At 35.3% G+C, this 14,624-nt stretch overlaps 1 protein-coding gene across 7 annotated transcripts in view; it reads right to left on the reverse strand.

Annotated features, from left to right (window-relative positions):
* The window catches only part of RALYL (RALY RNA binding protein like), a 375,799-nt gene that overhangs the window by 173,234 nt on the left and 187,941 nt on the right, over nucleotides 1–14,624 (reverse strand). For all 7 annotated transcript variants that reach the window (XM_039380967.1, XM_027736501.2, XM_039380968.1 and 4 more), the window contains one exon: nucleotides 10,533–10,811. In XM_039380967.1, the coding sequence (XP_039236901.1) occupies nucleotides 10,533–10,788 (256 nt within the window). In that variant the 5' untranslated portion in view covers nucleotides 10,789–10,811. The remainder of the gene's footprint in view (nucleotides 1–10,532; nucleotides 10,812–14,624) is intronic.

Raw genomic sequence — 14,624 nt, forward strand, 5'->3', positions numbered from 1 at the left:
GAAAGACTAGTTAAATAGACACAGATTTAATGAAGTGACTCCAGAAACCTTAAGGTAATAGAAGAACTAGGAAATATTATATAATTCCCATATTTGTTCCAAGATCAGAAAGTTAGTTCCACACTTAAAACTCTTTAAGTTCTGTTCCTTTCTTTTCTATGATTGTATGGTGCATTAAGGACAGAATGAAAGAAAGCACAAGAGAATTAAAATTTGACATTTAACTGCAAACAATAGGAGAGGTGGGACAGATGTCTACAACTAATTACTGCAGCAGTCAATTGGAAATGCTGTTTTTGATGAGATTCTAACAATACGTAGGAATAACTGTGATCATAACAAAAGTGTTTGGATAACATCAAATCAGTGAAGACTTACACTGAGGAGAAGACTAGGTAAACAAGAAACAGATCAGACAAAAAAAAATAAAAAAGGTATTAAAAGACTGAGATTGCCACAAAGGAAAGCAGAGTATTTTAAGTCTTTAAGCACACAACCTCATTCCTCAAAAAAAAAAAAAAAAAAATAGGAAAAAGAAAAGAGGTCTTACTCATGGTGGCACAGACATGTAAGCAACATTTAGTTGTGGAATTGATTGTGCTTCTTTCTGGGACAAGCTACTGTATGTTCTCAGCTTTTAGCTACCTGGCTGTTACCATCTAGTGGGAGAAAGCTCAGGACTCACATATCTGAACTTAAATATATGTGAAATTAGAAATGCTGTGCTGAATTTCAACAGGGGCAGTGTCTTCTTAAAGATACATTATCATTTCTTAAAGCAATATAAAGTATTCTGTAAGGTATAGAAGGACTTTACACAATTTAAAATAGTTTTAAAAATATCCAGCTTTTTACTAAAACACAGGCTAACTATTTTTCAGTTGGTCTTTTTAAAATTACAAATCTTGCCATGAAAAAAGGTCTGATTCAGTTTCCATTAATTTCTTAGAGGGACTGAAGTCACTTAAAGGGTTGTAATAAACAAGGATATGAACAGTGTTCAGTTCTGACTCATTATAATATCTGGAAAATGACTTTTACTTGAAACTTCTTAAGCTTATGGGGGAGTTCATGAATATGAAAATTTCTTCTGAAAGGAGGAGAAGTAATATAGAAAGAGAGCATCTCATTTGACAAATTTCTTCTTTTTTGCCTATGAATTTCACTTTGTCCATATGAAATGCTGAAAAATGATTGAATTATTAATGTTATAAACAATTAAGTTTTGATTTTTTTTCCCAATATATGTGATTTACAGAGTTTTGCTGATGAAGTTGTCTACTGCTGAAAGAATTGCAGAATTAAGTGTGAAACCTGTGATAGAACCTTTCTAAAAAAGAAACAAGATTTCCTCCGCTGTAATTTCCTTAGGTGTGAAATGCAAGTAGGCTTCAGACATGAAATCAAATCTGTGATAGCAAATATGCCCTCACAAGCAGTTTTTGTCTCAGTTAAGCTAAACAGGAAAAGAATATTTGCATTTTAGCTGAGCTTGCTGCTAAGAAGGGAAAGAAAGCGAGAAAGAGTGATCCTAGAAGTTCATCATGCTAAAGACCTCCCTCCATGAAGTTAGACTATGATCTGGTGAAGAATTTCTGATGCTGCATCAGTATTCTGGTAAGAGGAATATTTGTTATACTTTCTCCTCCAAACAGCTGAGTGATGTCTCGGGAGGGAAAGCTATTTCATGGCTTTAACTGTTATAGTCCAAATGACAAATAGCAGGGTTAAGATTCTGCAGTAAAATAAAATAGCATTACTCTGTCCTGTCACCCACTCAGTGTTGAATATCTGTTAAAAAAACCCCATGCTTGAAATTGCAGATTAGAAAGATGAATATCGGCATGTTAGATTTAGATGAGAAATCATCTGATCTCTTGCCTTTCCACACAGCCTGTAGCAGATATGAATTCCTCCATACGCCTTTTAGAACAAGGTCAACAAGTGAAATGTTTTAACAAAAGAATGAGAAAACATGGAGATATGGTAGGCACGCATATAAAGCTAGGTGACATGACATTATCAACTCTATATCCATCACTACAAGTGAAATAGTGAAGTATTGTCAAACGATCAAGAAGAAAATATCAGACTTAGTCCAGATGAGATTCTATTTGAAGTGAAAGAAGCCAAATGCATGGAAAATAGCCTATCAAATTGAATCAATGTGGATAAAGCAAAGAAGGGAAGCTGTAGACAACATGAGACCTCCTAGTACAACAAAACCAAAAATTGCAGAGCATCCTAGAGACCGTTCTTCTTTTCTACAGTGCATCCCATATGAGACACTGAGACAAATGTTATGAGAGCATCATTACAGCATTTTTATTACTGCATGATGTTATGTCAGTTCAGAATTTTACATTATTTAATAGCTCTACAAATTTTAATGACTTCAGCAGTTACTAATCAAAGCAAGTATATTTAAAAAAAGGTACAGGATTTTGTCTGCCACAAAGGAAAACAAATTTTTGTAACTTCTTATAGGCCTGCAACAGAAATAGAATAGCATGAAGTTCAAATCCAGAAGGACCTACTGGATAATGTTTGCTTAAAAAAAACCAACCGAAAAACAAACAAACCCCCAAAAACTCAAGATATGCATATAATAAAGGCTTAAGTATTGAGAATTTTGAGATAACATTGTCTAAGTGTTTTGAAAGGCACTTATAAAATTACTAAGGATATATCAGACCCACAAACAGGTAAATATTTCTTGCAAGCAGACTTAAAGTGTAGGGTTCAATGAAACCCAAGGATGAAATGATGAAAAAAGTAACGTTTCATGCAAATGAGGCCTGAGGCTATATACAGACATGTCAAACAGCAGAAAAGGACATGGAAAGATCCTCTGATAACACTTTGTCCATAATGTTAAAGATGAGCTGGCTATGCAGAAGACTAAGTGACTCTTTTTATGCATCTGTATAAAGCCTTGAAGGAAAGTTTTTCTTACAATAACATCTGCTGATGGCAAGCAATCAGATCATTATTCTTGACATTATAGTAGAGGAAATACTTAACATTTGCATGAGCTGACATCAGACTGCTCAGAGTACTGAACCATGTACCAAGAAGAACTTTGCAAATTTTTAGTTTAGGAGGAGTCCCCAGGTAAACAAAAAGGAGAGAACTGTCCTCACAAATTCACCTCATAACTAAATTATTTTCTTGAAATGTACTTGCTACTTTTCTGAATATGAAAAAATAGATTTAAATTGTAATTTCACTTTTCGTAATAAGTTGGAGAGACCAAGTCCAGCGAGGAGAAAAATAGAAACTTTTGTAAAGTACGGGGAGTAAAACTCACCCATTTTTATCCTAGGTATTCTCAATCTAACAAAATTACTCATTCCATTAAAACATGGATTTTTCTTTACATGATGAAAGATTTGGCTTGCTCTTTTGGGACAGGCACATCGATTTTATGCAATGGTCCCCAGCCCTGAACTGCTGAGGGATGACTGTTAAAATTCACCCTTTGTTTCTTCCTCTATATGAGTTGCTTTATGTGCATGGATAGTACATGAAATGGTTTACATCAATGTGACTATAGGATGAGAAAAATATTGATTACAAAAATGCACAACAAACAGGACTTTAATAATCTTTATGTGTTCAAGAGCATAAGACGACTGGGTTATAATGCTGCTTTGGCTGCAGAATTCTGCTGATGCAACCATAGGAGATATATAAGTATTGGGAGACATCAGAACGTGTAATGGGAATGGACATATGGAAATTATCCACTATCAGAAGATCCTATGAACAATGACTAGTAGTTGTATCCAAGGTCTTCTACAGTGAGACTTGACACTACTGTGTGCTGTTGCACAGGTTTCACCAAGACCACAGGGGTATGGGTAGGTAGCAAAAGGGCAGAGACCTATGAGATAGATTTAGACAGGATCCCTGTTTCTGCATGGAATAGGCTGAAACAGGATTACACTGGTTCCGAAATATAGAAACAGATTGAAATAGCATGAAAGAGTCAGTTCTAGTGGGGAAAATTTAGCACCTCTGAACTAAGATGTGGAAAGTTAATTAATTATTTTTCAGAAGTTCTGTAATAGTCTGTTTGTGCCTGAGGGCTCGATGATGAAGGTGTTGACTAAGATGTAATTTAGTGGTAAAGACTTAATAAAGACAGCACAAATCTAGCCTTAGTTTCGCTCTAGGTTCCTGTGACATTTAAGGCATTACATTATGGTTACATGGCTACATGTGCACAATCCCTGTGTGTTTTATTTGGTTTTATGTTTGCTTTTGGAAGAGGACCACCTAGTCTTTTTTGTTTATCATTATTTTATGTTTTGTTCAACATTAAAAAATATTGGATCAAACAAACTTTCTCAAAACCTGGTCTGGATGTTGACAGCCACTTTACAAAGAGAATTGATATCACTTGATGAAGTATTCAACAAATAATTATATAAGTTCAACAAAAGCAAAAGTCATTCCCACAATATACCACCATTCATGATATCTCACAGGTTTTATAGGTTTATGGATAAATTTTTTCTGTTGATTCAATTATTTCCTTACTAAAGTTTTTTTCATTTAAACTTACATGATGATGACAGCTCCTTATATAGCATTTCATTGTGTGATTTTGCTTTTGCTTAAACTCTATTCAGAAAAAAACAGAGGATTATTATGCTGGAAGAATACAATATTCTTTGAAGTAAAACAGTCAAGCATTGAAACCCATATGTTATATAGTTATTATGACTAATCAGAACTTAAATACCTTGCTTTCTAAGTCTCAGTTGGACAGAAAATTACCTGCATATTACTGAGTTAAAGTTCTCAGATTATTTACTGCATAGTGCAATGCTGCTAAGTACAGTATATTAGAATGTGCGCCTGCTGAATTAGAATGGAATTTTCTATGAGGTGCATTGCTCTTTCTGGTCCAGTAGTGTGAAAATGCAATATCCAATCTTTCAACATGATATGACCTGAAATACAGTTTGAATATATGCTTAATTATTATATGTGTAATATATGCTATTTTTAATATTTCATTACAATATAAATTAAAATACGAAAACATTCCAATTTTTAATTATACTACTATAATTTCTGGTGTTTCTCAAAGACAGCTGTTGTCCTTGCCTAAAATGTTTTGACCCACATTAAAACCCAAGTCTTTACAGACTTACCAGAAGCAAGAATCCTTTCCAGTTGCTCCTTCACTATACACTTTAAAACAAGATAGCATTGGTATCCTGATATTGCCTGCCATTATGCTACTAGGAGTAGGTGGATAAGAGTAACAAGATTGCTTTAATAAGTCATGAGTTATTTTTGTTTGAAAGAATGATGGTTATACTTGCATGCTACTAACTGAAAGTTGATGACAAAGTGGAAACTGAATAACCACTAATTCAGTTTTGAATTTCCTACCTTAGCATATCATTCGTTTAAGTAAAGCTTAGTCACCAAGAAAATTTGGATAAATTTGTCATTTTTCAAGCTCAAGTACATTTTTCAGAAGTTCACTAAAGCAGCATAAGTATTTATTCTTTTTAAAATATAAAAATTCATGTAACAGTGTTTTCTGAATTTCAGATTGAGATAAAAAAAAATCAGTCTGGATAATTCTAGTTCTGCAAATACATAGTTAAGTCTTTCATTGTTGTTAGACATTACAAATATAAAATAGAAAAGTTATTTTTTGAGTAGAGGAAAGGGAAACAAAAGGTAAAACAGCCCTATTGTCACATCAATTCAATTTCCAGCAAAGGTATATGTTGAATTTCTCTACAGTTTCTCTTTATTACCTGCTCTTCTCCTTGGATCTTTTCTACTGGGTAGTTATAATTTAGAAAGCCCCTGCAGGGCTCTTGTGCTTCTGAAAAGAATGTGCAATAGAGTATGTCACCCAAAATAATTATCTGCAACTACCATCTTACCTTAGGCTACGTGTCAATATGCACTCACTTGGTACTCAGAGACTGCATCTAATTTAGACCTGAAGGCAGACACACGTGAATAATACTTACAGCAACAAAACAGGATTGAAGCTACAGTGGAACTAATTTATTAGTTAAAAAGAGCATCAACTGAAGAATTACAGCACCTTTCATAATCTTGGTACTGTAATCTTTTTCATTTTCCTCAGGATCCAAGAATGAAATTCTGTGGTGTCTTAAAAAAAGTAACAGAAGAGAACAAAAGTACAAGCCTTGTACCATTTAACTTGCTTTCTTAAGGTATGTGTGAGATGGCCAGGGTCTTATTCAGGCACAAATCAAAAGATGTTCTGAGGCTAAAGGAATTATGCTAGTAGAAAAATGTGCATGAAAGAGGAAAAAAATTAGGTCATATAATTATAAAATAATGGCTATGAACTATAAACAAAGTAAATCAAAGGGACATTATGATGTAGAAGTTCCTATGATAGCTGTACCAGAATTTTAGATAGAAGCTGTTACATATATCTTTATTTTAATATCTTTATTGATGGTTTGGATAACAGGTTTGACTGCACCCTCAGCAAGTTTGCAGACAACACCAAGTTGGGTGGCAGTGTTGATCTGCTTGAGGGCAGGTAGGTTCTGCAGAGGGATCTGGACAGGTTAGTTTCATGGGCTGAGGCCAATTATATGAGGTTAAACAAGGCAAAGTGCAGGTCCTGCCCTTGAGTCACAACAACGCCATGAAGTGCTACAGGCTGGGGACAGAGCAACTGGAAAACTGCCCAACAGAAAAGGACCTGGGGGTGCTGGTCAACAGCTCACTAAACATGAGCAAGCAGTGTGCCCAGCTGGCCAAGAAGGCCAATGGCATCTTGGCCTGGATCACAAATAGCATGGCCAGCAGGACTGGGTCAGTGATTATCCTGTTCTACTTGGAAGTGGTGAGGCTGCACCTCAAATCCTGTGTTCATTTTTGGGCCCTTCACTACAAGAAGGACACTGAGGTGCTGGAGCATGTCCAGAGAAGGGCAGCAAAGCTGGTGGAGGGGCTGGAGCACAAGTCCTATGAGGAGCGGTTGAGGGAGCTGGGGATGTTTAGCCTGAAGAGAAGGAGGCTCAGGGGAGATCTAATCACTCTCTACAGCTACCTGAAAGGGGGTTGTAGCCAGGTGGGGATTGGTCTCTTCTTCCAAGTGACAGGTCAAGAGGAAATGACTTCAAGTTGCACAAGGGGAGATATTAGAAAAAAATTTCTCACTAAATGGATATCAGACATTGGAACAGGCCATCTAGGGAAGTGGTGGAATACCCATCCCTGGAAGTGTTCAAAAGGTGTGTGGATGTGGCACTTGAGGACGTTGTTCAGTGGTGAACATGGCAATGCTGGGTTAACAGTTGAACTTAGTGATTTTTGAAGTCTCTTCCAACCTTAATGATTGCATGATTCTATAATTCTATATATTTGCCAAATGCATAAGGTAAACAGCAACATACAACACAAAGTTGCAGAACACTAAATGCATTTTATGTGGTATTTGACTCCACAGAATTCATGTGTGTTGGAATGCATAAAAAGTTAAATAGCTTTGCCGTGACCCTTGTGAAAAACAGGAGAAAACATCAGGTGAAGAACTGTATTCTCTATCATGTACCCAAAAGTTTCATTCTTGCTGCACCTTGCTTCTCAGCCCATAGCTGCAATGAGGGACTTGCACCATTTACTTTGGAGCAAGCAGGTGTATAATCCTCCTCTCACCTGAGAAAGGTGAAATTACCCTTGGTAAAGTTCATAGACAGACCCAGTATTTCCTCAGAATAATTCCTATTCACCCTGTCTCTTTGTCCCGTGTGTGATGGAGATGAATATTTGCAAATATTTTGTAACTCATAGATGGGTTTAAATGGATGAAAAGCTTTTGAGGAGAGTTGATTATGTGAGTGAGTTCCCACAGCTAAGAACATAGCTTGCAGTTCTATCCTAGACCAGCTTCAATATTTTCTTGGCTCCAGCCTGAAGCCATTCACAAAATGATCATTGTGAAGCAGACTCCTGTGCACAATACTGACCTGTTTCTGCCCTGCTGGCAGGAAAACACACTATTCCCATGAAGACATAATATCACTTCAAGAAACTACACTGAACTTCACAATAATATCAATAAATTTCTTAAGTATATTTTTTGTGTTCCTTTATGATCTCTACCCCACAGCTTTTTAGTGTATTGCACTTCATGGAACAGAAAGCTTGGAAATAATCACACAGCTCATGAAATCCACTTCCGCGAAGCTGCAGCCTCCACAGCACAGTCATTACATATCACTGACCACCAAACACATCAGTAGGAGTTTTAGAGTTGATGGAGGAGACCAACAGGCCAATTATATTGACCCACAGGAAGCTGGCAAGACTGACGGCAATAGCAGTGCTTTAAACTTGTACTTCAGAGGAATTTGTTAAAAAAATGCCTTGTTATATACCTATGGAGCTCAATACTTTGGGACTCCACCACAGAAGAAACATTTACACAGGACGCTCAGTGAATTGTGTAGCAACTTATACAGCTATAGAAATTTATAGGTTGAATTCTTAATTTCAGTTACAAACAGTTTCTGACTCGTGGGTAAAGCCACATAATTTTGAATGGTAGGAGTCCATAGAAGGCAGGAGCTAACGTAAACAATTATTACATTATTAATGCAGCCTAAACAAAGTTATTCTTTCTTTTGTGAGGTACTGAGTACTAGAGTGTACAGTAGTATCGGGCATACGCTGTGGGAAAAACTTTTTCAAATATTCCTTTGCTCAAATAGCTTTACAAAACTGACTACCATCCAGCCCTCATTATATTACTAGGATAATAATTCAGCTAATATTCAATTTAATCAAGTTTATTTGTACATCTGTTAAGAGGCTTTTTTTTGTCCCCTTTCCATAACTTCATTATTGATAAAAATTCATTAGTTTTGTTTATTTCAAAATGTAAAACTCTCAGGACAGAGAAAAAAGTAAATTTTCATCAAGAAGTTTCACAATAATGAACAATTTTCACATAAGTTATTCTTCTGGGTCACAATCCCAAGTAAATTTTCTCAGTCGACTCATTAATATGAGGTGACTATTAATGTTTGCTACCAATTGAACAAACTCATCAAAAAAGTTTTGATCATACAGTTGAAACTTAGTGCTGAGCAAAATTTCTGTTATGATTAAAAGATTCAAACAATTCAAGTAGTCGTTGGTCACTTAATTTCCTTTGCAACAACTTCACTTGCCTGCTACAGAAAGCACAAAACTACACTGAATAGTGCAAGGACATCTCCTTGAACAAAACACTTGGCATATTACAGGTGCCACAAGACATGCTAAAAGAGACTAGCAACAGTAATCACAGTAATAACAGATCTATTGCCTTAGGAAAACACAGTTTAAAAAATCTGTTCAGACCAGTGTGCAAGAAGCTGTAAATAATGCACTGATGGCATTACATGGCCTATTGCTTGGAGAGCATCACTCCAGGAAATGTCTTCTAATAATGTCATCCCACAGACTGACTCTGCTGCCCTGCTTTTATCACTTGAGTTCTTTTACTTTACTCGTCTATATGACTTTTACTAAAGTTGTAATCTCCCTTTGAATATAATTGAAATTATTCAATCTGTTTTTCCTTTGAACCCAAAAGGCAGAAGTTATAAAACTTAAAATTACTGAACAACTATGACAAAAGAACAACCCATCTAACACAAATGTTTCAGTTTCTACAATCAATCAGAAAAATAGACTTCCACAGCCTGCAACATTGAAAATGAATATGCCAGATCTCTGGCTCCTACAAAACATCTTGTTGTACTGTCCATTACTACTATATATATGACAGATGGGGTCAGTACTGTACTCCAGATTTTATCATTAACAGCCTCCATATACAATTTCAGCTTTCAGAGGTAAGAAAAAGTTTCTTTGCAAAAAGAAACAATCAGATCTTACTTAAGCATTCACGACAAAGCAATAGAAAACAAAAATATGACCTTTTTTGTTTAATTTGGAATTCAGATGAACGTCTCCAGTATTATATGGGAACAGCTGCAACCTAAGTTTTTAATAATAGACTTCTCTAAATGAATAACAGCATTACAGTTTGATTTGGTACAATGTCAAGGACAAACAAAACCTACTCTTTTTCTTCTGTATAACATTTGACACATAACTGTGCTGGGTATTTTTTTAGATTCATTACATGAAAGATAACCACATCTATTAGATGAGCCTTGGTATATTACATTACATTTACTAACTAAAGTCCAAGAAAAAATACTTATGTTTTCCTCACATGAGTAATCATGTTCACTACACTGGGATTACAAAGAGAAGTATAAAGCCGTCAGAAGTGATCTATGTAATAAAGCAGCAGTTTATAGCACTAAACATTTTGTAATATCTAGATAACACCCCATACATTAAAAATTCTGTCAGATTCAACATCTTGGAAATACACTTAGATGGCACAACAGCAAAACAAACTTACTAGCCATGAAGGTACCAGCAGCAGATGATATTTCAAATAGAAAGGAAAGAGAAAAGAGTATTTTATGATATGAGCAAGTCCTTACCTAGTGGCTGCCCTGCGATGATCCTGGCGTTCTCTCCTGCCACTGCAGCCCTCGCATGCCTCTCACTCATGTACTGTACAAATGCATAACCTTTGTGAACTGAGCAGCCCACTATTTTCCCATACTTCGCAAAGATTGCTTCGATGTCACCTTTTTTGACAATGGCTGTGTTCAGATTGCCGATGAAGACTCTGGAGTTGATGGACTTTGGGTCGTTCTTATTGGTGACGTTGCTGGTCTGTGTTTTGCCGGTCATGGTTGGATCACTTGGCTTTAAACCTTAAACAAATAACAAAGAAAATTATGTTTCAAAGCATGAAGTGGCTCTGACTTTGCATGATTGTTCCAGCAATAATTCACTTTTATTTTTTGCTTTGGGTGAATCTAGACTACAAAACCTCAAACTTTCAAAAACATTATCATTAAAACCAAGATAGCACATTTTAAAATACTGCTTATAAGTCAAATTAAAATTTCTTATTTTTATATATATGAAATATACCAATACATCTCTTAATACAATGCTGTGATAGCGGAGCTTTACTGTAATCTTATGTGGATTTCTGCTTAGAAATACAATATTGACTTTTTAAGTACCTAGCCATCTGGAAACTGCAAAGCAAGAGAATGAATCATTATCTTCTGTCAAAGAAATGAACATTCAAGGCCATGTAGAGAGCAAACTCTTACAATGAAAGACAACACTGCTTTTGTTTGGTGTCAGTTAGAGCACATTTCTCACCAGTTAAATATCTCAGTGAGGTGTGCAGTGCAGGTAATATACAGTTCTTTACTGCAATCAATATGCTTCTATCAGAACAATTTTCCCTGTAAATCCAGTACAAAAAAGAGAAAAGACAGTGAATTATGTTCTGAGAATTAAAAAGTATGAAAACAAACCACTTTAACTGTAGGAACACAGGTTTTCTTGTTGCTTTGCTCTTTCCTCTGATGTCAAAAGTCTAAATGCATCCTGTCATTTTGGATGGAAATAACAACATTATTTTTTGAAAGATTTGGTAAAACGAAAAAATATTTGATGTTCATCTAGCCTCACACCTTTGAAGAACATGTGATTTTCTTAATATTCCACCTGCCAGCTGGTCCCTCCATTTGCATCAATTTACTTAGATGGAAATAAAATAGAAAGAAATGTCTGTGCTGGGTTTTCTTCAGCTTTAGTAGACCACAGGAATTTAAAAAATACATATAGCTTTAAATAGAGAAAATTTATTTTGTAAGAAGGAGGTCATTTATACAGCAGCCAAATATAGGTCATGTCTTATAGCCAAGAAATATGTTACTATTTTTTAACCTGTTCATACTTTTGGTCATGTCACAGAAACAGCTTGGGCAAGAAGAGAATTCAGTTAAATATTTCTCCCAGTTAAAGTTCAGTTCATTCCTCAGGATGAAAAGGTATAATGACCTCTGTTCTGGACACCTAAAGCTTGAGTCTAACTAGCAGAAATTTCATATTTTAAATCAGTTGCTACCATATATGAAGCTAGAAAAAGAAACCATTGTTACAGAGCTCTGCACAATTCCTGGTGAACAAAACAGCCACAGCCACAGTTATCAGCACTTTGACTACCTCCATCCCAGAGGATCCAAACCCCACCTTCCAGGTAAGAATACACAATGGAGATGTGTGGGCAGTCCTCCTGAGTCCCAGCAAACAGTCAGTTCTATTAAACAAATGTGTGCTATCACTTGCTTAACAACTTAGTATAGCAACTTACTTTATATTGCAACATTTAGAAAAAACATTGAAGAAAATAAGAAAAAAAAATTTTCCTGTAAGTTTATTGATTTTTAAACACATTCTGGAAACACAAGATACTTTATACATGCACAGATTTCATCATGGAGACCCAGGAAAACTGCCTAGACCACAAGCCTCTGAGCTTTATCGTAAGACAGACTCAATACCATATATTTCTAGATTGCTGTGCAGAATGTGCATATTTGAAGTCATGTCTATATGTAGTTAACCTGAATATTGTGAACATTCATAGCAGTAGGCTTGATACTACAATAGTTTGAAGACAAACCATTTGAAAAACATAAATATAATGCACATTAACCTCTATATTGGCATAAAGTGGACTGCTGATGTTTTCTAAGACCTAAAAAGTTTAAACCCATCTTAGATATACCTATATTTACACAGGAGTCAAAGTGACAATAACACAGCCACGTTATTTTAAAGAGCCCTAATTACACAAGCTGAAGAAGTAACATGGCAGAGTATTTAGGCATAAAGATAAAAGTTAATGCAGTCAGGTTGCTGGTAAAGAAGGAACCACTGGTATCCCCTGTGCTGCTGGGTTCAGTGTGCAAGTACCACTCTATTGGGAAAATCTGATATGGACACTATTGTGGTAATTTTTGTCAAGATCCAGAAAAAAACCCAGACTGCATTTGTCCTCATATAATTCTTACCTTCTTGTTAGTATCATCTGCATACATTTATTGACTGTGTAGCTAAACTCATTTTACTTAACTCATAGGGGTAGTTTATCACAAGTAAGATTACTGGTCTAGAAAGCAGTAGCCTTGACTGGTAGACCTGTCTCATCCACTAACCTGCTGTATCACTCTTAGTAAGATGTTTTTTAGTGCTTCCATTTCCACCTTTTAATCTTCAGACTTGCACTTTTTTTGGCTAAGGGCTGTCTCTCCATGTATTTTTATATAGCTTCTAACGTTATCACACAACCAACAGACTAATAATAAAAATGACAAGGAGAAAAAACTTACAGAAAATCTTCTGCCAAAAGTCAGGATTTGCATGAAAATAATAGACAACAAAACTCCTCATTTATTACAGCACAATTGTTTTCTAAACACCAGAGTACCACACTCTGTATTTCCTCTATTGTTTAGCCATTTAACATGGGATTTAGTGAACTATTCCTTTTTTATTTCATAAAAATCCTCATTTTATTTTTGCACAGTTTTTGTCTGCACTAATTTAAATAGACATTGAATATTTCTCTCTTGTAGTTGTTCTTTGCAATGCAAATTTACAATATTTTTATAACACAAAGAAAAGTAGTTGTCTGGTGGGTTCTCATATTCAAATGAGCAGTCAGGAAAACCTGCTGTGGAAATTCAAAGGGTAAGAATAATAGTAACATGAATGATTGAAATTTGATTGCCTTGCTGGTCAATGTACAACACTATTGTGAATATTTCATAAAAATTAAAGATCCATGGGAACTTCATCACAATGCAAAAGAACGTGGTTTTACACCTCACTTACAATATGCATCTGTGAATACTGAATTATATCTATCTTCTCTGACCTATCAGTAAAGTCACAAACATTGTAACTCATACAACTGCAAAAATAAATGAAAAAGTGAGAAAATCATATCTGAAATAATGTCATTCTTTGCAGCCTTTAATAAGGAATATTTTAAGAAATGGTTTACAAATAACAGCTACCTATCATTGCATTTAACCATATTTATTTATTCAATAAATTTCATTATATACTATAATTATAATATAACACATATATGTTATATATTATATATATTATGTTATCTATTGTATATACTGCATTGTTTTATGCAGTAGCTGTTTCAATTATTCTATTAAGAAGTAAATAGTTTAAGTCTTGGTATAATTAAAATACAAGTTATAAATTGGAACATTTCTATTACTACATAAATCTCTGATTTGAGGAGTAAAGTTTGCCAATCTTTCTTAGATATTAAAATTTATAACAAGTTAAATAGGAATGAAAAAGCAAATTACTAAAATGAGATTCCTATTGTCCAGGACACAAGTGAGAGGTTTAAACCAGTCAATTTAAAGTGCTGAAGAGGGGGGTAGAATTTAATCCTCAGCTTCCTTCAGTTTTCCAGCACTTCTTGGTAAAGTTTGGCTAAGCACCAGCATGACAAAGCATTGCTTTGTGGCTGTGCAATTCAACTTCTTTCCATAAGAGGAATATATGAATCCACACCTCCCGTTTCAGAGATGTCCCTCCTCAGGCACTGTGCCTACCCCAGAACAGTGAAGATGACAATTCCTTCTGCAGTTGTGCCCCAGTGCAGAGACAGCACAGGACTTAAAGAA

Source organism: Pipra filicauda, unplaced genomic scaffold (assembly GCF_003945595.2).
Source record: "Pipra filicauda isolate LSUMZ 115617 unplaced genomic scaffold, ASM394559v2 scaffold20_size4479445_pilon, whole genome shotgun sequence".
NCBI lineage: Eukaryota > Metazoa > Chordata > Aves > Passeriformes > Pipridae > Pipra > Pipra filicauda.